Below are 20,236 nucleotides of genomic sequence, written 5' to 3' on the forward strand. Positions count from 1 at the left end.
TCCCGCCGGTCAGATGGACCATTACGCTCATATCAGATCGGCTCTTTTGATGTGCCGAGTGACAGAACAAAATAAATAGCGAGCGCAAGGCTGTGAAAGATTTGCAATGCAGTGCGTTAATTAACGAAGGGCTATACCAATTAGGCGCCCATGATTGGTGTGTGAATATCAGTGCAGTCACGCAGTTTAGGACTCGGCGCAGAGTAACACCACTGTTTACTGAACACAAAGACCATAAACAAGCACTGGCAACAAGCACACTGCCAAGTGTGAATAGCTGAGCATTTCAATGAATTTATGGCTTTTCCAAAGCATAGCATAGTTGCATAGTTGCATAGTAAAAGGTTTAATCGCTTATTGAGAACTTTTGTTTTTAGGCCGATCACAAGACGAGGGGAGTTTTACCAGTATGTGCTTAATATTAAACAAATGCAGACTAATTCTCCTGCATTAAAAGTCTGTTTTCTTCCCCATTAAATGAAAAGACCGAAAGAAATTAAAATTAACTGGGTCGTTTATATATAGATATAGATGTGTGTGTGTGTGTGTGTGTGTGTGATGGTATCATGTAGAGCTCCAAGTTGCATCAGCTGGGTGGCAGAAAATGAACTATTTTGAAAATCAATTAAAGGCTTGAAGTTATTTTACAAGCAAAATGCCAAACATTCCACAGATTTATCGTTTAATGTGTGAGGACCGGCTGCTTTGTCTGTCTTTTGTTGGAGTTTGAAGCATCGGGCTTCACGAACGTGTGACTAGCTTCTTTTCTATTTTGTGGTATTTTATAGATCGATAAAAAGATTACTCAAGAAAAAAAGTAGTGACATTTAACATTTCAGGACAACGCTCCCAAAAGACACGCGGTAATCTCACTGTACAGATGTTTTAGTTATGGAAAAGCTTTTTCAGATAAAACTGTTCCAAGTTCCTATTTAAATTCCAGTCGTGCGGCTCTCCAAACACTGAAACAATCCAGGTAACAGGACTGGAACAAACACTCGCTCAGGAAAAAAACATCACCTGTTTTGGCCAAAAGTTATATTTATCCCGAGTTTAAACAGGTTCTAATTGCAATAATATGTTCCCCTTTTTGCTGTTGCAAAACAACGTGTGCACGACTCAGAGAACAAACACTTCATTAACCGTGCAGACTGCATTAGGTAGTCAGTAACGAGGTGACTGGTTGAAGAAAAAAGCGATAATGACCCAAATGTTTGGTTCACACATGTATAATTATGCATTTATTGACAAGAATGATACAGGTCTGCTGTGGGACAAACTGAGGTCAAGCCAAATAACAGATGGGCGTCTTCAGTTTACTTAGCAGACCTCCTGGTCCTCTTGTCCCAGGAGAAGTTTGCTCCGTAGGATTTCACCCGGGGCTTTGAGCTCCTCTTCTCCGTTATGTCGTAGCTCCAGCCTGAAAGGACAAACATCAGAGTAAATGATGGGGGCGAGAGCGTCACGTACATTCACTTTGGATGAGTTCCAACCACAATGAGGTGTTTTGGAGACATCAACGGGCTGTGTGGAGTCAGAGCTGCGCTAATCACTTTCATGGTGCAATAAACAGAGAAAGCCAGTTTCCTTTGCTTAGTTTCAACAAACTCTCCCAGATGGTTCAGTCCTCTGAGTGAAGGGAATTTTCTGAGAAAACGACATCAACCATGTTTTCACTTGAACTCACACAGGACTGTTTTGAATTGTCTAACCATCTTGTTAGTCCATCAGAAGTATTCTCTTCATGTTTTATTACTTGATTTGTTATGAGGAAAACACGCTGTCATCAGGTGTCTTTGTTTCCATGGCGAGGTTTTAACAGATGCTGTTTTACGGCTACCACCTGATGACGATCCTGGTTTGAATGGTTTAATAAGCTGTGAACATTTCAAAATAATATTGTCAATGTCCAAAGGATCTGACGGTCTGATTTATCTGTCCTGAGAATAAACTGCAGCATCTCACATCCACGCAGCTCTTCGTCACATATTCACACACGTATAGTTTATGCAACCAACGTTAAAAAAAAAAAAAGCTTCAGTTTCCTTTCAGGATGGTGAACCAACCAGTGATCCATCGCGCTGCGTAAGCTGCTGTAACTGACTCTATTTTAGATCGGATCTTAATGCACACGGATCCAGATTCGATCTAGTTACAGACCGAATCACTCTGTGATGGAGTGAAAGCAGCAAAACTGGCAACCAACTCACTTCAGCATCACAACCCTCCCGCTAACTTAGTATTCCTGCTCCTAAAAGTGCAACTAATAATAATGAAATATAGTTAAATGAATTGTGTTCATTAGAAATTTGATGTACTGTCTGTTCAGCCGCTGATTAGACTTTGGTAAACCTCCACAGGACGGTGTGTGTCAAAAGTCTGTTATGTCACTTTTAAACCTGACCTGATTGGCTATGATTAGTGGAGGCCTCACATTCACTGTTATATTCTGTTTTATACAAAAGTCTAGCTTGAAATATTAAGGTTGATGCTCCATCTAATATCTTGGAAATTTCTTCGATTAGTTTTTTTTTTTTTCTTTTTACCATTTTTCTCAGCAAAAGCGATGGCGTCTTCCTTGGAGGAGAAACTCAGCACCATGTTGGATAAGGGGTCGGCGCTGAAAGGCAGACAAAGGCTGTTAGCCACACAATAACAGACGCATGATTGGAGGCAAATCTAAAAAGAAACGGTTCATGTTCCAAATTCAAAAACCTTGCAGGGCGGAGGATGTTGCATGTGCAAACTGTAAAAGCTTTGAGGCTGATTTGTGTATGTACTGTAAATAAAGCTGACAGAATCATCAATCCTGAACTCTGAAGAATTCTGATTAAGACACAGAAAACGAATGTGATTTCAGTTTGTGTGCTGCAGAAACTGGCAGCTGCAGGTACGAGGATCTTACGTCGAGGCCCAGCCCATCAGCGGGTTCTCCCAGCGCTCTCTGGTATCAAAGTCCATCTTCCACTTCTTGGTGTTGTTGACTCCGGACTGCATGGCCGACTTGGTGGGCACAAAGATGTGTACTTTGCGCGTCTTGATGTGCTCCTCTGGGACGCCTGTCAGCGTGGTGATGTCCTAAGAGACAGATGGACATCAAGCACGTCCGACTGTGAGTAACAGTTGAAGTCGAAGAGACTTTTTCAGAAAGTAAAATACCAGAAATGATAATTATTTTTGGTGGATGTGGATAATTTAAACTTATATGTACTGTAGCTTTTCATAACCTCATTTCAAATCATCATCTATATCAAATAAAAACAACAGAAGACACATCATATATTAAATAAGTCTTTATATTTACTACATCATTACAAGACCTGTGATACTTTTGTCAGTTGAATTATTTTTAAACTCAAGGTAATAAACTGTTAAAAACAGTTTTTTTGAAGTTCAGTAAATGCAGGATGTTTCCAGAGTCAGCGAGTTATCATGTTAAATAAATAAATGATCTTCATATTGACCAAAACAGTCAGGATGAGCACTAGGATTCAAGTTAATGATTTATGGGGAATTATTCAGTGAAACCCCTTTGAAGGCAACAAAACTTAGAGGTCTCAACTGAGCAGTCAACACAAAAACCAAAAGCCGTCCAAGCTTCCCGTGTCTGCGGCCGCGTGAACTTCAGGAACAGACTGACATGTTTCTGGTTGCAGACCAGCGAGCTGACATCCACAACCAACCTGACTCTCATCGGACTGACGTACTCGCAGGTGTTACAAAATACAACTTCACGCTCTGACAAGGTGTTCTTAGCGTCAGAACGACGAGGCTCGGAAAATCTTCAGCGTCTATAAAAAGTACTTGGGAGTTTTATATTTTTGTACTTCACATCAATCAATGTGGAAATTTATTTTCCCTTTTGAATAAAAAAAGCTCAAAAACATCTTCAGTGTCAGAAAAACAGTAAAACATGGAAGAATTCAAGGAGTGAGCACTTTTTATAGACCCAGTAAAATTAAGTCAAAGTCTGGATTGTGTTTTTATTGTTTCTGTGATCTGATGCTCTGATGTGTTACAAACCCATGAATCTTTCCTGTGTGGATTAATCTTTTGGTTTTATATATATATATATATATATATATATATATATATTTCCTGTAAATGAGTACTCCTCTATGGCAACAGCTTCAATTTGTGTACAGTTTCAGTATAACTGAACAACAGCATTATAAAGCAAAAAGAAAGCACAGCTCACATGTGTGAAAAGGTCAATTCTGGATTCAAAGGACAAAAAACAGAAAACAGAAATAGAAGAATATAGCAGCCATCTTCACGCTGCGATGCGTACTGAGGTGGATGAAATTAATGCCTAATACTTGAGGTGATTTATTCCAGACCATCAGAAAGTAGGCCAGTGCGACAAGAGGAGGAGGAGGGGCCTTCGGCTGTACTAAATGCATATTCCTGAGCAACTGGAGCCCCTTCAAGCTCCTATCAACGATCTGGTCCAATTCTTCGGGGAATTAGCAAACAAGCAATGGGAAGTCGGCGACAAAACACAGACCAACCTCCCAGCACGCAGGCACCAGCCACCCAAGACTGAGGGCTTTCCAGGGCGCTCTCCTTTCAATACAAGAATTTTACACATTTCAATGGCCATTACAACTTCAAAGAATCAAATTTTCATCATTGTCTGTCATCTGCCAGTTGATTTGTAGAAAGGGGGTCGTTTTGCATGAACTCTACACAAAAGGCCGCCTTTCCTTTGGCAAAGGAGCTTCCAGCGGTATTTAAGCCGAGTAAATTACAGGTCCAACCGCTAAACTACTGCTCGTTTCAGTGAAACATCTTTTGCCATGCTCAGAGGCGACACCCGTCTGAATTTAATCATAAACAAGATCTGCACATTGAAAAGATTGTTAAAATGAAAGGGAAAAAACGAACAAAGGGGGGGAAAAAAACTTCACAAGTGCTTGGTAATTATTTCCGGCTGCCCTATCTACTTAACCTTAACAATTCCTTCTTGTCACAGAGAGGAAGAAAACATGTTCTCTTCACCCAAAGGGGGTAATGGTGGACGGTTCATGACACAATAACACACAAGACAGTGTGAGAGAGCACCAAAATGAGACGCCACATTTTTTTTTTCTTTTTTTTTATCTTGGAGCTTGCAGCAGGTAATCAAAAATGTTTTAAAATGTTGCTTTCTGCTGGATGAAGTTTTTATTTTCAATGGATAAAGTTCAAACGATCTGCGCTCCAAAAGTGAGAGCTAAGAAAAACTTCCTGGGAGTTTTGGAGAAAACTCAAGAACCATTAAAACGCTTTGTACACGCTGAACCACAACACATTTGGGGCTGCGAGTCAAGGGGAAGAAATCATGCACAAAAAGTACCTTTTGAGTCGAGGTAAATCAAATCCACAGTCAGAAACATTTAGCAGTTGGTCTGGTCTGTTCCGGGGGGTTAGATGCATGAAAATCCCTCCCTGAGACGCATTAGAAATTATACCCTTGGGATTAGCAGACCAGACTATGGTTACGCGTATGTACGTTACATAAACCATAACTGACACATGAGGCCCATGTATGGTAAACTGGTGCAATAATTTGTCCAGATGTAGCAGACCTTAAATCACATCTCAAGCGTGGATGAGCACAAAAGGTCCTTCGTGAATGAGGGAGGATGTTTCAAAACAAAAGCTGAAACTGAAAACACTCTGCTCATTATCTGGCATTGTTTGCAAAAATATGAGTCTAGACTTCCATGATACTTGCATGCATTACACTGAAAGCTAGGAGGGTTATCGGCATAACAGGCTCGCCCACAATACCCGGATTCACAAAGGGAATGATTGTGGCTGGAATGTGGTGTGTTCCCAGGAAGACTAGAGAGGGCCATCACAAAAGGAAAACCCACACGGTGGGCACTTTTTCTTCTGCCACGTACAGGAAGCAAAATGAGAACTATCAAGTTTGACACTATTCACAGGGCCTTCACGGGGCCCTACAATACCTGGCTGGGCAGGCAGAATGCCGGGCTTAAGAAAGGGGGGAAAAAGGCTGGCAAAGTCTCCGTCACGTGAAAGCGTGTCGATATTTCTGACACCTCCAGGCTACGAGCCAAATAAAGAGCATAGGGGCTTGTCGCTGTGGGGCCGCTGGGCCCACCAGAATGCTGAAAGCCGGTACCCCTAATGCTCCAACGCAGACCTTGGATGGGAGATTTCTGGGTAAACAAGATTCAAAGATTTCGACTTGCTTAAGTGACAGAAACTGACGGAAAAAACGAGATATCAAAAAGCAAGAAAAGAAAACAGAGTAGTAGGAATATAACAGTTTGCTTTGGGGGGGTTGAGGAGTGAAATGGCTCTGAACTGAAACACTTGTGGAACAAACTGTATTCAGTGTGAATGAAACACAAGAGGCCGTCGTATTGTTACATAAGCTCTGACATAGATCATGAAAATGAATCACGAAGTTGTCAAGATGTGACGTCCATCTTACTCCACTCGCTAGAATCTGTTTAAAACCTTATGAAAACAATACGGGGATGCCGACAATCAGTCATTCATTTCACGTCATTATTCCAACTAACGACTAGGACTCGAGAAGAACGCCGTCCCGTCATTCCAGGGAGGACATACAGTGCATACACACACACACACGGATCTATGTATGTATATGTCACTATCGCTTAGCAAATGCCAAACTGACCCGAGCGCCGACTGCTGTGGAGCGCGTCTTCTCATGCTGTTACTATAGTTACTGTCACACTTTATTCTGCTCTTTTTTTGTTAGTCTCATTGGTTGATTCTGTGATGTTTTGGTCCGCACTGATGTGACTTGGTAAGTGTCCTGCATCTCTGACACGTCACAACCCGAAAGGACGCAGCAAACTCACTAGCATCGGGAGGCCAAGGCGTCATTGTCCCCGGTGAATCTGCACTGTTCAAGAGGTAACGCTACAGACACTTTACATCGGTGTTCACATTTTAACAAACTTCTGTCAGAGATGAACGTAACCACGTACATTTCCTGCAGTTATAAACTGAAGTACACTGCTGAGGTACTTGTACACCGATAGAAAAAAGCGTGTGTAGCTGTTCTTGATTATAAAGGGGTTTTCATAAACTATGTTTTTAACAACCAGCAGAGTACAACGTCCAACAACCCGTGTGGATGCATCGATCTCATCCACGCTTGTCAAGACTATAGTCACATTTTTATGGTGTTGGCACAGGAGGGTGACGTCCGTACTCTTCACTGATCGCTGAAAGAAACTGGAGATGTGGTGGGCACTAGAACTGTGTGCATTCTTCACTGGACTCTTAAACTGTCTCCCAGCCACAACGGTCCCCATATCATTGAGCACATCATGTCAGTTTCAGATGATTTACAGGTGAACGTCCACATTCCCTGCAGTCAAAAAAGTGGTCTGCCAGTAAGAAAGTATCTCTAAATGATGAAAGTCAGACATCACTTTTGGATGCATCTTTGAGAAAGTGAAAGCAACACAAATCACATGAATGATTTTAACCAGACAGTTGCAAATATCAATTGCATGGGGAGGTTCGAGTCGTGGCTCATGCTGGGGTACTTGGAGCGTCCTGGGCTTTGGCAAAACGTAGACATGGACTTGAAAAGAGATATGCACAAGGACACTGTCTTCTGAACACGATGCTGTTTATTCACTTAGTGAATGAATAGCCACGTCTTTTTCACTTGATACTGGGATATTATCACTTGATACTCCCTCTGTGCTTGTTAAGAACAGAAAGAGGATTATTTTAAAGCTAAAATAAACCATAAAAAGGAAATTCACGTCTGCTCTTGCAATGATCCCAGACGGATCAATTATTAGTTGTGTCTTTTTAGGTTTTTTTGATTAGCAACATTCATAACCAGCTGAAATCAGTCGTTAACTGAAAGGAACTCATTTGTTGTTGAAGTTACTTAATGAAGCAAAAATACCAAACACTCTCTGGGTCTGCCTCCTTTAAGTCTGGACTGTGGGTGAGACAGAAAGAGACTTTTAAGACATCTCCATGGAAAAATAGCCCACATAGAGGGTGAAACTGTCTACACACACTGGTACCGGCCGTCCTGTTTTTAAGACTTGTTAGGGTTTACAAATGTAAACTGAGGTGCAGAGAGTATTTTCCTGTTAGTACAGTAACCAAACAGGCAAACAAATAAAGGATGTCTGTCCATGACCGGCTCAGACAAACCCTTTCTCACGTCACGCCTCATTGTTATGGGTTACGGTGGACACTGTGACAGCCATGACACAAGGACGGTCCTGCCTATCAAAGCTGAAGCACCCGTATGCCAAAACTGCCGCTCGGCAGCCAGGAAGGGTCATAAGGTTGGCCGAGCTGAATCATGTTGAGCCAGCATGTGGTGAAAGCCCAAACACATCACCCTTAACCCCCCACTGTCCGGCCCACACCCAGACCAAGATGATGAGCTTCACTCATCAGCCTCCGCCGGCTCCCACCTTTAGACGTCTTTGAAGTGGAGAAAGCGTGCCAATTACGGATAGGACATAGGAGGCGTTTCTAATAGAAACAAATATTATGTTGGGCGCTCATGAGTGGGAGTGGTTCAATGCTGGAGAACGAGAAGCAGCTGGCACGAGGATCATCTTGTTTCTCATGTTACACATACCGGTGAAAATCGGAGGGAGGATAGAGGAGGGGGTCGTTTATGAATGCGTCGGATGCACACATGCTTGTTTGTTGTACAGCAACTCACAGACCACTTCAAATGCCCTTTCAGAAGTACAACTTATTTACAAATGAACCAAAAATGATGTGCTTCTTCTCTCTGTTTTATATCATTCTCTCCTATCTTTGAGTTTTGGACTATTAGTCGAACATAATAAGTAATATGAAGACTTCCCTGGGCTAATTTTCTTAATAAGTCAATTAATTGTTTGATCAGCAAATGGTAAAACATGCCCTTTGCAAGTTTGTTTTGTCTGACCAACAGTCAAAGACCAAAATGATGTTCAATATACCATCATGGACAACTAAGAAAAACTAAAAATATTCACATTTGAGAAGCTGGAACATGAGACTTTTGGGCCTTTTTGCTTAAAATATCACTTAATCCATTAGCAACTAATCAATTAATAGACTAATCGTTCCAGCCCTGGCACACGTTAACGACAGTGTATTAAAACGAAGAGGCCAAAAACATCAAAAACCAGACTTATGATGGTGTGAGACACCAAAACTAGTTTGCAACATTCTAAAAATGGCTGCTAGCTCACATCTGATGAACAAATGGAAGTGCAGACAATCAGAAGCAGCAAGCCTTTTTTATCCACTCTGCAAACACAACACTTAGCAGCTAGACACTTCCTAAAACTAGCCAGCACTGACAGGGCTGAGGAGTCCTCTTAAGAGGCTTAGTCTATGGAAGAGAGTGTTAATGAATGAAATACTATTTAGTGGATGATACATAATAAAGCCTCTTGTCTGGCACTCTTCAAAGACCAACATCCTCTGACCCACTACTCCAAACTTGAGCCGCACCATTTTTTTTTTTGCATAAGCGCGCCGTATGAGAGGCCGACCAGACAAAACAGACACTTAAGTTGTCTACGTGCGAGGGAGGGAGGAAGGGTGGGAGAGGAGGATGAGTGGGAGAGGACGGGGGGGGGGGTGAATGTGGTCTGCTCCACTGTAGGTCACTCTGTGTCTGAGACCAGACAGGCTTAGAGAGTATACACCCCAGTACAGCAGACTTAAAGACCCCCTTCATTGAAACTCAAGTTTTTCACCTTGTCCATAAGCTGTTTTTAAATACTGATAGACATATGATGAGTTGAATAAGCAGTGAATGTCATGGCTGAGCAGTTTCACCTTGGAACGGCAGAGGACCAATGACAGTCAGAATCGCACAGCCAGGGTTTCACTGGTATCACACCGAAGGAACCGATGTTGTCGACTCGTGGGGTGGGGCTACAGTGAAACGAGGGGCATCAGAGGGTAAGCCAGGTGTATGCTGCGACTGTATGTTTCACGATTTTCAACAGAACAGCAGAGATATGTTCTGTTGTTGGGTGCAAACTTGCAAAAGGAGAAGTGGTGAGCCTTCATGTGTTGGGGTTTGGTTTGCAGCATCCATTTTTCCGAGCGCTGTTTGGAAAATTTTACACAAAAACAGATGGATGTTGCCACAAAACTTAAACTGAAGGCTGACGCCGTTTCATCCAGTTATCCCGGGGACGGCGAGCACAAGCCAACGTGTGGGTCAGTTTACTTTTGTCGTGTGTTATCCGTTGACAAATCTACAGTATGCTCGATAATGTTAGCCAATGTTACACGACGATTCAAGTCAAATGCTGATAGGACATCTGATATGTGTTTGGAGTGCTGACAAACAAAGTTAACGGCAAATATTCAGATAGCTGCGCTGCTGAATTCATCACGATAATCCTAACAGAAGACTTTTGGGGTTGTTCTTCAGAATCTGCTTTAAAGGTTTATGGCTCAATTACTCACTTACTTAGTTTGTGTGTTTGATGAGCAAGATATGCTGCAGGCGAGCAGTGAAGGAGTGGGTGGAGACAGAGGCGGGGACTACTGAGATACATGTACATTACATGAATGCAGACTTACATTTAAGCCATTTCAAGGCACAAAAGTTTTCATGATAAAACTTCTGTGTGATTTTGATAAAAAGATGACTTTTTAGGGGTTTAGGGGCAACACCTGTTTGAGGTCACAGTGGTTCAGGGTACGCTGCCAATGACACTGTCAAGCACACATTCAATTCGGCAAAAATCGAGTTCTCGAGATGATCTTGTGCTAACCAGCTTCCACTGAGGGACCTCTTCATCAGGAACCTTTGTGATACCTCTAAATGATAAATCTTGACTGACATCTTCCAATCTGATTTCAATTTGGGTCTTTCAAAACAACCAACAACCTGCCTTTCGACTAAACTACCTTACTGTAATCAAACCACACATCTTTTGTCCAGATGTGATGTTACTTGCCAAGCGTGCACTGTGCTGTCAATTTGCAAGGAAACCAAAGATTTTAAATTAGCAAACTTGACGCACCAAACATCAAATAGTCTTACTAATTTAATACTCTCTTCCTCTCCCCGTCTTCCTCCCTCCTTCCCCCTCAATTCCCCACACTCTAATAACTGTCCTCCTCTGTCTCGTAAAACCCTAGTGCCTTTAGAGAACTCTATAACAAGGCTTCACAAGCGCTTTAAGATTATGGGGTTGTCTTTATGTGGAGAGAGGGAGCACACTTGGTCCCGGCTGAAGCAGGACGAGACGCTCAGACACTCAGGCATAAGTGGGAGATATTGTATTATTGCATATTGAAGCAGCTGCTGAGGTTATAAGCGCAGTTGTTTCTGCAGAGGGTTAGAGAGTAAAGCAAAGGCCTGACTCTAATTGAGGGAGGTCACAGACATTCCGTGTAAAGCTGTGTATCAGTGGCCAGCCAGCCGGACCCTGGGAGCTGCTCAGCATGCTTAATCAAACAGTAATTACAAACAAAAGCAGGTCGGCATGGGCAATCTAGGGAACACTGGAGCTCCATCACGCAGGTCTTTTTATTTGGCATTATTTCTGAAATTCAGACAATGCCTGCAAGGTTTTGCTCATGAAAAGCTCAAATTTTAGGCAGGTTTTTAATATATGTGCATGTTTAGAAAGAGAGGAAAAGAGATGAAAACAGTCCTGATCAAAAGTAGGGCTACCAAAAAATGTTTCTGTTATTCTATCTGCCGCTTGCAGTCTTTATAATGTAAAAACTGTTCAGTCTATAAAGTGTCACACAATAGTAAAAAATACTCATTTAATCATCATCACATTGTGTCTTTTGTCTGTCCAACAGTCCAAAGCCCAAAGACGCTCAATTTCCTATCATGAGACTACCAACAGTAGCAAATCCTCACACTTTAGAGGCAAAACAAGGGAATATTTGGCATTTTTGCTTGAAAATTGACTTTAAATAACAGATTTTTCTGTCCACCTAGGGGCAGCAGAATCAAGCTGACATATTATCACTTTTTGAGCTGGTATGGCAAACTAGTTCGCAAACACGTCCGTCATATACGGAGCAATACTATCATTCATTTGGAGTGCTTTTTCTGTCCACTTGGCGGCCGTAAATGAAATATTCACTCTCCTTTTAGCTCTGATTTTTGCCTCCATTAGCTCTTGAGGGAAAAATCTGACTCTTTAGCGGCTAAATGCTCCACTATGTTCTCAAGCTATCAGCTAGCCATGTCTGTCTGCCGGCTGCTGCTGCTGCGCTGGTAGTTTATCATGAGATTTTAGTGGCTTTTTTTTGCTAAACACTGTTGGACAAGCTACTTGGAAAGTGTAGTGAGCTAACCTACCAGTTACTCTAGATCACGCTAAGTTTCACTACACCGAAGCTACTGACAGAGAAATGTAGCAAACAAAAACTACAGCAACATGTCAAAAGTAGTTTACTACTTACTAAGCTTTTTTTTTACTATTTGTTTGAAACATCCTCTTTACGGGATGAGTTCACATTTTTGACTTACAGGAGATTTCTGCCCCTCATTGCCTACATTTGCCAGGAACGGAGACGGCCAAACAAACTGCAGAGCCGGGTGCTCCTGTGAGGTGTGCGTTTTTTGGACGGACGAGAGCTAAGGACGAGCGTCACACAAACATTCAGACAGAGTTTTCTGGAGCAAATTCAAAATATCATTTGCCCCGGCCAAAATGCAACCTCATCTAAACGAGCTTATTCAGAAACGTTCACTACAGAACAAGCGGCACACCACTTTCTCCTCGGGCTGCTCGAGAGAGAGAGACAGCGTGCGAACCCAGCATAACCTCTCAGCGGATCGAGACCTTTGTTTGATTGGTCTAACCAGAAAGCAATTCACACTTATTGACAGCCTGATGAATGACTAGCGTGCTGACATACGCTGAATGCCCAAAAGGGAGAGCGCTCTCATTGCCCTCTTCCATGTGAGACGGAGACCACTGTACTGTAAACAGCTGAGGGCCTCTCTTTTCGGCCTGTCTGGGTGAGCATTAGAGTACTTCCCGCCGTCGCCAGCAACAGCATGCCACAAAGGAACCTCTGTGGCCAACAACACTGAAGTGGCCACTGTCTTTTTCGTGAGTCTCAGGGTGTCTCACAAACTTTTTTCCATGCAAGCTTCTTTTCTTTCACCCCCTCCCCATTTTTTAGAGGCCCTTTTTTTCCTCTCCTCTGCTGTTCCTCTCAGTGGCCCCTACTGAGAGGACAGAGACAGACACTCCGCCCAGCCAAAGGTTTGTCTGCCAGTATGGTCAGCTTTGCTCTGGAACAAAAGCGCACTGACGCTGCCCACACACAGCAAAACCCCCCCAAACAAGTCCACAACAGACTCCCACATTCTCCCCAAACTCCCTCTTTCTCCGTTATCTCCTATCTCCTTCGTCTTTTAATGACTAAGCATTCACTTCAAAAGATCCTTCTTTGTTTGGTACAGTTGGTACATTGCTAACCTTGGCCACTTCAAATGCATGCTTGTTGCTGTTTAGGCTGTGCTTCAGCGCTTAATGAAAATAGGCACCAAAGACCCTGTCTGACGGAAAACAAAGTGAAATACAGCTGTACCACATGCTTCATTGAAACAGCAACCCTGAACAGTGACTTCATAGTCACCGTTGGCCCATGAACTAGATTTGATTACACATTTCTAACTGAAACCTGCCCGTCAAGTGCTTTTGGAGCTACGCTGTGTGTCCAAGCCAGTTGACAAGTGTAAGACTGCTGCTCACAGAAAGTCACCAAACAAAGCCTCAGCTGCAACTGCTACGTACACTGAGACAAATACACCACTTTAGCTTCATCTTGATGTTCTCATTCAGTACGTTTACAAGCACTTCAGTCACTGTGTTTCTGCAGTTACTTTCATAAACATCATGTATATGAGAAACGGGGTTTCCCAGTTTCTGTAATCGGGGTAGGGGGATTAGAGAAACCCGATCTCCCCAGCAGAACTTTCCAGGAGAAAGATGCAGGTACGAGTGAAAGTTTGTTATTTTTGCTGGAAAAGTGACTGAAAAGATGAATTGATTATCAAAGAGCTGGCTGATTAATTTTCTGTTGATCCACGAATTGATTAATCAACTAATCATCATGATGAATGAGAAAGCCTTCAGACAGAGAAAGAAGTGCAGCAGCAGCAGCAGAGGTGCTGAATCAAAGCAGGACTGAGGAGCTTCTCCAAGTCCTGGTTTCCACTATCAAACATTTGACTATACATATTGATTACAGTGCCCAGGTTTCTACAGCGCCTGCAAACATGTTACACGATTTCCTGTGTAACTTGGTTTCTTGTGTGCATGACATCTACACATACTAATTTATATTCCACAGTAACAAATGCATACTGTCCAAACACTTTCGCTGTCCTCACATGCTTCTATTTTTTGCACCAACATGCAATCAATACACAATCTAGCATAAATACACAAAGTTCTGTAGGGGAAGTCCTCTGACTTTACACATAAAAGTGTGTTTGCAGGTTTTGAGTAGTACTGCATGCATGAGTGGGTTTATATAGTGACATAACTTTGTTTGGGCCTGAAGATCAAGGATGGTTTGAAAATGAAAAAATAAAACTGATGTTACCAGACGTCTATTTGCCTGCTTATCATCTCAGCGCGAGACCAGGCAGCAACAGCTGGGGCTAAAAAATGAAGCCAATGTGGAAGTACCACAAACTCCAGCTCCTCGAAGGTCCACTTCAGGCTGGTTCCAAAAGTGGGTCATTCCCCATAGACCCCCATAATAAAAAGTCCAACTTTACAGCAGAAATAAACATGTTCACAGCCTGGTCTCTATAGCTAATTTCAGGTACTGTGAGGATGGTGACAGCCAGAGCCACCGTCACTGAGCTGCAGAATGGCTCTTCAGAAACCTATGGCTGTGGGGCACCCAGGTGCCTCAGCTGGTTGAATATGTGCACCACGTACTAAGGCTGTGTCCTTACCACAGCAGACCGAGTTTGATTCCAACCTGTGGCCCTTTGCTGCATGTCTTCCCCTCTCTCGCTCTCTCTCCCCCTTTTCCACTCTGTCACTATCCTATCAAACAAAGGCTAAAAAGTGGCATCATGGAGACTCTATCCATGTTCTATACAGTCTGTGCTTGATGCTAGTGGCCACATTAACTGCTGAGGGATGAATCTCTGATCGATCTGTCTGCAGTTGAGTTGCCTTGTGGGTAATGTAGGCGCCAGGTTTTGACAAGTAAGAATAATGTGAAGAATAGTAGAAAAGAAAAGACATTCCTGCATTGATTTTTATTTCTTTTAAACTGGGAGTCCAACAACATTAAAGCAGTGCAACGCTAAATCAGTGGAATATCTTTGGGTTGTATTTTTATCATTAAGGAGGATATATAGAACAAAAATCACTTGATTTACCAACTGCACTAAATAACGAGAGCACCAAATGTAAGATTACACAAACAAATGTAAGTGGCCTTGAGGACAGGGGAACACCAATCTGTGTACTCTAGTTTGAAAACAGCAGTGTTGAAACACTGTTATGAACAAAACAAAACTGAGTCAGACAAAAACCTGAAAGTATGCAGGATATGTCATGTCAATAGATGCAATGCAACTGACATGCAAATCAACTTGCTGCTACTGATGCCAAACAAAGAACCCTCAAGCATTCAAGTGCCAGACAGAGCAAAATAAATTATGAGTGTTACTGTAAATGATGTCTGTCAGTATTCAATCAACGAGAAGCTGGGTTCAGACTGATGTACACAATGGAGCCAAGACACAACTTGTCACCTGTCAAACCAGGTGCTGGAAATAAGCAAGTGAGCTCAACTGATTTATTAACACTGTTGCTTTGAAAGAATTAAAAAAAAAACAATGAAGGAAAATACAAAACCAAAAGTTCTTGGAATGTTCCAAACAGGTGTTTTTGGAACATTCTACAACTTTCCCAGTCATTTGTTGCTCCTGTCCCAACTTGTCTGAAATGTGTTGCTGCATCAAATTCAGACTAAAGATATATTTACAAAAATCAAGTTTTGATTGTTGATGAGTAAAACATTAAAAGGTCCAGTGTGTGGGATTTGGGTGTATTTATTGGCAAAAATGTAACATAATATTCAAAGTATTGTTTTCATTAGTGTATAATCACCTGAAAATGTTGCACTGCCATGTTTCTACAGTAGCCCAGAATGGACAAAGCAAACAGTGGCTCTAGAGAGCACCTTGCATGGTTTTTCATGTTTTTTACAGCCACTGTAGGTCAGTATGAGGCGAGGGGTGTTCAGCTGCTCACTACCAGACACACCAGGCCTTTAAATATATTGTCTTTGTACTGTTTTTAATTGAGTACATGTTGAAAAGCATTGGCAAGCCATCACCTTCCATTTTATTTATGTTTTACACAACTTTTTTGGAATCAGGGCTGTATGTCCTCACTGGTTTCCGTAGGGGGGACAAAATATTGCAAAACAAAACCCACCACAAAAACTGGACACTGTAACCTGACTGTATATTAGTACGTAACTGGTGTTTTTGGCCAGTGGAGACAACACCATAAAATGCACAATATAAGAATGCATTAAATAATGATCATCAAACTCTTATGTTGGTCCAACTTTAAAGTGAAGCTTAAACATGGTCACATTAAAATGATTTTTCACCAAAACTCCGTTTAGTAAACTTTAGTAACTTCTTTAATGACTTGTCATCAAAAGCTGGGAGGAGTAAGAGGATTTGTGGGAGCTGTGAGCACACACAGAACGACCAATGATAACATTTGCCATTACCATCATCAAAAGCCTACTGTCTAACGCAAGCTCATTTTGGCAGCTGATTCGGAAAGTTTTTAAACAATTTTTCCAGGAAAGTAATTGGAAGACAGAAGATCAGACAAACACCAATCTGTGTGTCACGTTGAACAGAGAGGGATCCTTACCAATTTCTCATCAACTGTAATAAGTTGCGTGTCTTGTCCTGGTTTCTCTGCCAGCCTCGATGTTGATGTGCTTGCAGACCTGAAAACCATTAGGTAGACATTACACGCAAAGCACAACCCACCAAGGGCAGACAAGCAACAAAGAGGTAATTTACACAAACAAGTTGTACTCTGTAAACACTGGCTATCTTGGAGGAAGCGGTGGGGCGAGGATACAGTGAAAAGGAAGAGACAAGGAGGGAATCCCCCCCACCACCTATTAGTTCTGTCTGGTGCATCTCTGGCAGACTCTCGCTCTCATCCTAATGACAGGACGTGCTTAATGTTGGCTGTGGTCAACTGTCAGGCGAGGACTGTGTAGCTCTTTGTGAATGTGCAGCCGTGTACTGTCACAAAACAGCAATGTGCCATCACGGCTGAGCCAGGGAAGGGCTATTCCAGATAATCACATTCCAGATTATGCCCTGATAATCACAATTTTACATTTATTTCAATGTAACATTTTAACACAAAGAATTGTACAACTCTGTCTAATGTTTCAATTAAAAGACGAAAAAGAAAATCACCTTTTTCACCAACACAAAGATATTTTCTAGTGGAAACATTGAACATAATTGCATTATTAAAAAGATATTCTGTTCTTTAACACATCACTTGATGAAGCCCAGCACTCACTTACAGAAAAATGTATAACAGATACAATTGTATCTGATGAAGGGTGGATAACCAAGATGTTGTAAAATGTACTTCTGATACCAGATTTAGCCATTTACCAAGAAAAAATGCCAAACTTTTGTTGGTTTCAGCTTCATAAATGAGATTGGTTGTCTACTTTTTCAGTTTCATGGTATTATAAATTAAATGCTTGTAGCATTCGTCTGCTGATCAGTTAAAGTACATCCCTTTAGAAGGTCGCTTATTATATTTGACGAACACGTAATGAAAGGTCAAAGAGGAACCGACTGATGAATCACTAATGAAAATTGTTTTACAGTCAACTTTGCAACAGAAGTTTTGTTTAAAAAGCCAACTTTCTTAGACAATACACTGTAGCGGTATCAAAGGCATCCATTTCTTATCACCTGTTATCTTTATTACCTCATGTTTACATCATAAAATTAATTCCTTTTTCGACAATTGAATTTTTAAGTTGGACAACACCATGTATCTATCATTTAATGACCACATCTTGTGCACGATGAGGCCAATGTCTTAACTATAAAAGCTGATAAGGTTGTCACTTACATTGTGTAAAGGGAATATCTCAGTGTTTCATTCTGTAAGACAATTTACTTATTTAGAATACAACAAATTTTTTTAAGAACCATTCAATAGTGGCAAGGAGGGCTGGTAGGTAAAAATCATTATTTAAAGGGCTTATGCATAAATCCATGAAGAAAATTTATGTCAGCAGACACCAGCTGATGTCTGCTAGGGCCACATGCTTTGTTAGAGCTGAGAGTTGGTGACAAATAAAATACTGTGATATTGCTGAGTCAGTGGGTTCAATGTAATTAAGAAATACTGCGACTAATGTTATTGATTTGTTTTATTTGGCAATATTTTATGTAGATTAAAGACTAATTATGTGGACTGCAAATAGAATCAGTTGCAATGTTGTTATGACAGCCATGCATGCAGGCAATCACTGATTATCTCATTCAGCTTATAAAACAAGTCAAACTAGACTAGAAAACCTGAGTTTAACTTCAGCCCTTCCTGTCAGGAAACATGACATTACTGTATCAGAGTATTTATTTCCAAACACCATAGATAGTATCTACTGTCATTGTATCAAATGTTAAAAGAGCATCTTCCAAATCAATGCTGACCCCAGATAATGATCTTTCCTATCATGTACCTATGTATGTTTAAAAGTTCAAATACTTCTTGTCACAAACTCATTTACTGCTGCTGATTTCTAGACAGTCCCTAATTAATATTAACTAAATAACGTCTATTTCCAACACTGTTTATGAGATTAGAGAAGATTGAATAAGACTTTAATGCTCACTGTGGGAAACCGGCAGAGGAAACAGGTCAAAAAAGAGGCAGACGTGTTGAGTGATGCAATTTCTAGACCAAACTTATAATCCAGAGGTGAGTCTCTTACAGCAAATAATGCGCTGAGTTTGAATATTAAAGGCGTTACTTTGATGCTAGTTGTTAGCTTCACTGCAGTGAGATCTCTGAAGTTGACTGTAAGGTTAGCTGTGGTGAGTCAGTCAGTGATATTGCCCTTTCCTGCTATTAAAAGTTCTCATCTCGTCGAATATTAGAAATGGTATGCAGCAAATGTTATGTCGAGCAGTGAGCAGCGCTTAATTGCGTTAGCTCTTAAACTGATTTCGAGCTAGACTTGGTAGACCTAAAATTAGCTAATTAGCTGGCTAGCCGAGTGCTATAAGGACACGGCATAACATGGGCATTAGCTGCTAGCCTTCACATTTTAAGGACAAGTGCGTAGATGAGTATGTAAATTCACATATGTCCAATAAAGAGCGGCCACCTCTAAACATGCTTTATGTACTTCATGCTTTCATGCTGGCTAGCTTACTCTCACTTACTAGCCTGTGACATGACAGGCATACGGCCTGCTTGCTTCGTCTTAAGTCGACTTGGAGTCAAGCAATTCACACAAAATGACTCATAGCATCGAGCACGAATACAAAACTAACAAATAAGCAACGTAAAATTACCTGATAGGATTCAAGGCCAATTTAGAAGCTACATTGATGACAGACAAACGACCCAAGCCGAGAAGTGACATTGAGGACGCCATGATTGTTGTCAACAATGACGTACGGCGACCCCGAAGGAACAAACCGTACGAGCGGGTGACGGAGACCGCTGGCAAAGACACGGAGGACTGATGCCAAAACTAAAATTACTTTACAGCGATGTGTTACATACAGAGAGACATGTCCAGGCATATCTAGCGTCTATTTACGCCACGAATGTTTGTTTCATATCACAAATAACGACGCTGATGGTGTTAATGGAAAGAAACTCAGCACATCCAGAGGAACTTGCCTTTGCCTTTGGTGTCGAGTAATTGCTCCATACTTAAAAAGGCTTATATTTCCCTTCTTCTTCCCCCCCTTTCTTCCTTTTTATCTGATAAGATTATCAGTATCAAATGTGCCGTGTATGTAGCTGTCAAATTCATGTCTGACTAAACTGTGGTTTATGACTCACATGTTATTTTAACTTCATTTTGACCTTAAATTTATGAGGTTTCCCACTTATTTATGCTTGGTTAAAATAGTTTTGATGAGTTTAATTGGTTTAAAGGGTTCTTCCAGCTGATGTCTCTGAAATTTTGAATGTGGATT

At 41.5% G+C, this 20,236-nt stretch overlaps 1 protein-coding gene across 1 annotated transcript; it reads right to left on the reverse strand.

Moving 5' to 3' along the window:
* Window positions 1-1,213: 1,213 nt before the first annotated feature.
* Window positions 1,214-19,726, reverse strand: ndufs4 (NADH:ubiquinone oxidoreductase subunit S4). Its single transcript, XM_076729792.1, has 5 exons — window positions 19,601-19,726; window positions 16,902-16,980; window positions 2,906-3,078; window positions 2,547-2,620; window positions 1,214-1,420 (listed from the first exon to the last, which is right to left on the reverse strand). The coding sequence occupies exons 1-5, from the start codon at window positions 19,681-19,683 to the stop codon at window positions 1,317-1,319; spliced, it is 513 nt and encodes a 170-aa protein (XP_076585907.1). The 5' UTR covers window positions 19,684-19,726; the 3' UTR covers window positions 1,214-1,316.
* Window positions 19,727-20,236: the final 510 nt, after the last annotated feature.

Source organism: Chaetodon auriga, chromosome 5 (genome assembly GCF_051107435.1).
Source record: "Chaetodon auriga isolate fChaAug3 chromosome 5, fChaAug3.hap1, whole genome shotgun sequence".
NCBI classification, from domain to species: Eukaryota; Metazoa; Chordata; class Actinopteri; order Chaetodontiformes; family Chaetodontidae; genus Chaetodon; species Chaetodon auriga.

What these genes read in the sequence shown, in the direction of transcription:
- ndufs4 (XM_076729792.1), bottom strand. Translation starts at nt 19,683, where the DNA reads ATGGCGTCCTCAATGTCACTTCTCGGCTTGGGTCGTTTGTCTGTCATC. An exon ending in TTGGCCTTGAATCCTATCAG is followed by an intron (nt 16,981 to 19,600) that starts GTAATTTTACGT and finishes AATGGTTTTCAG; the next exon opens with GTCTGCAAGCACATCAACAT. An exon ending in CGCTTTTGCTGAGAAAAATG is followed by an intron (nt 1,421 to 2,546) that starts GTAAAAAGAAAA and finishes TTGTCCTTTCAG; the next exon opens with GCTGGAGCTACGACATAACG.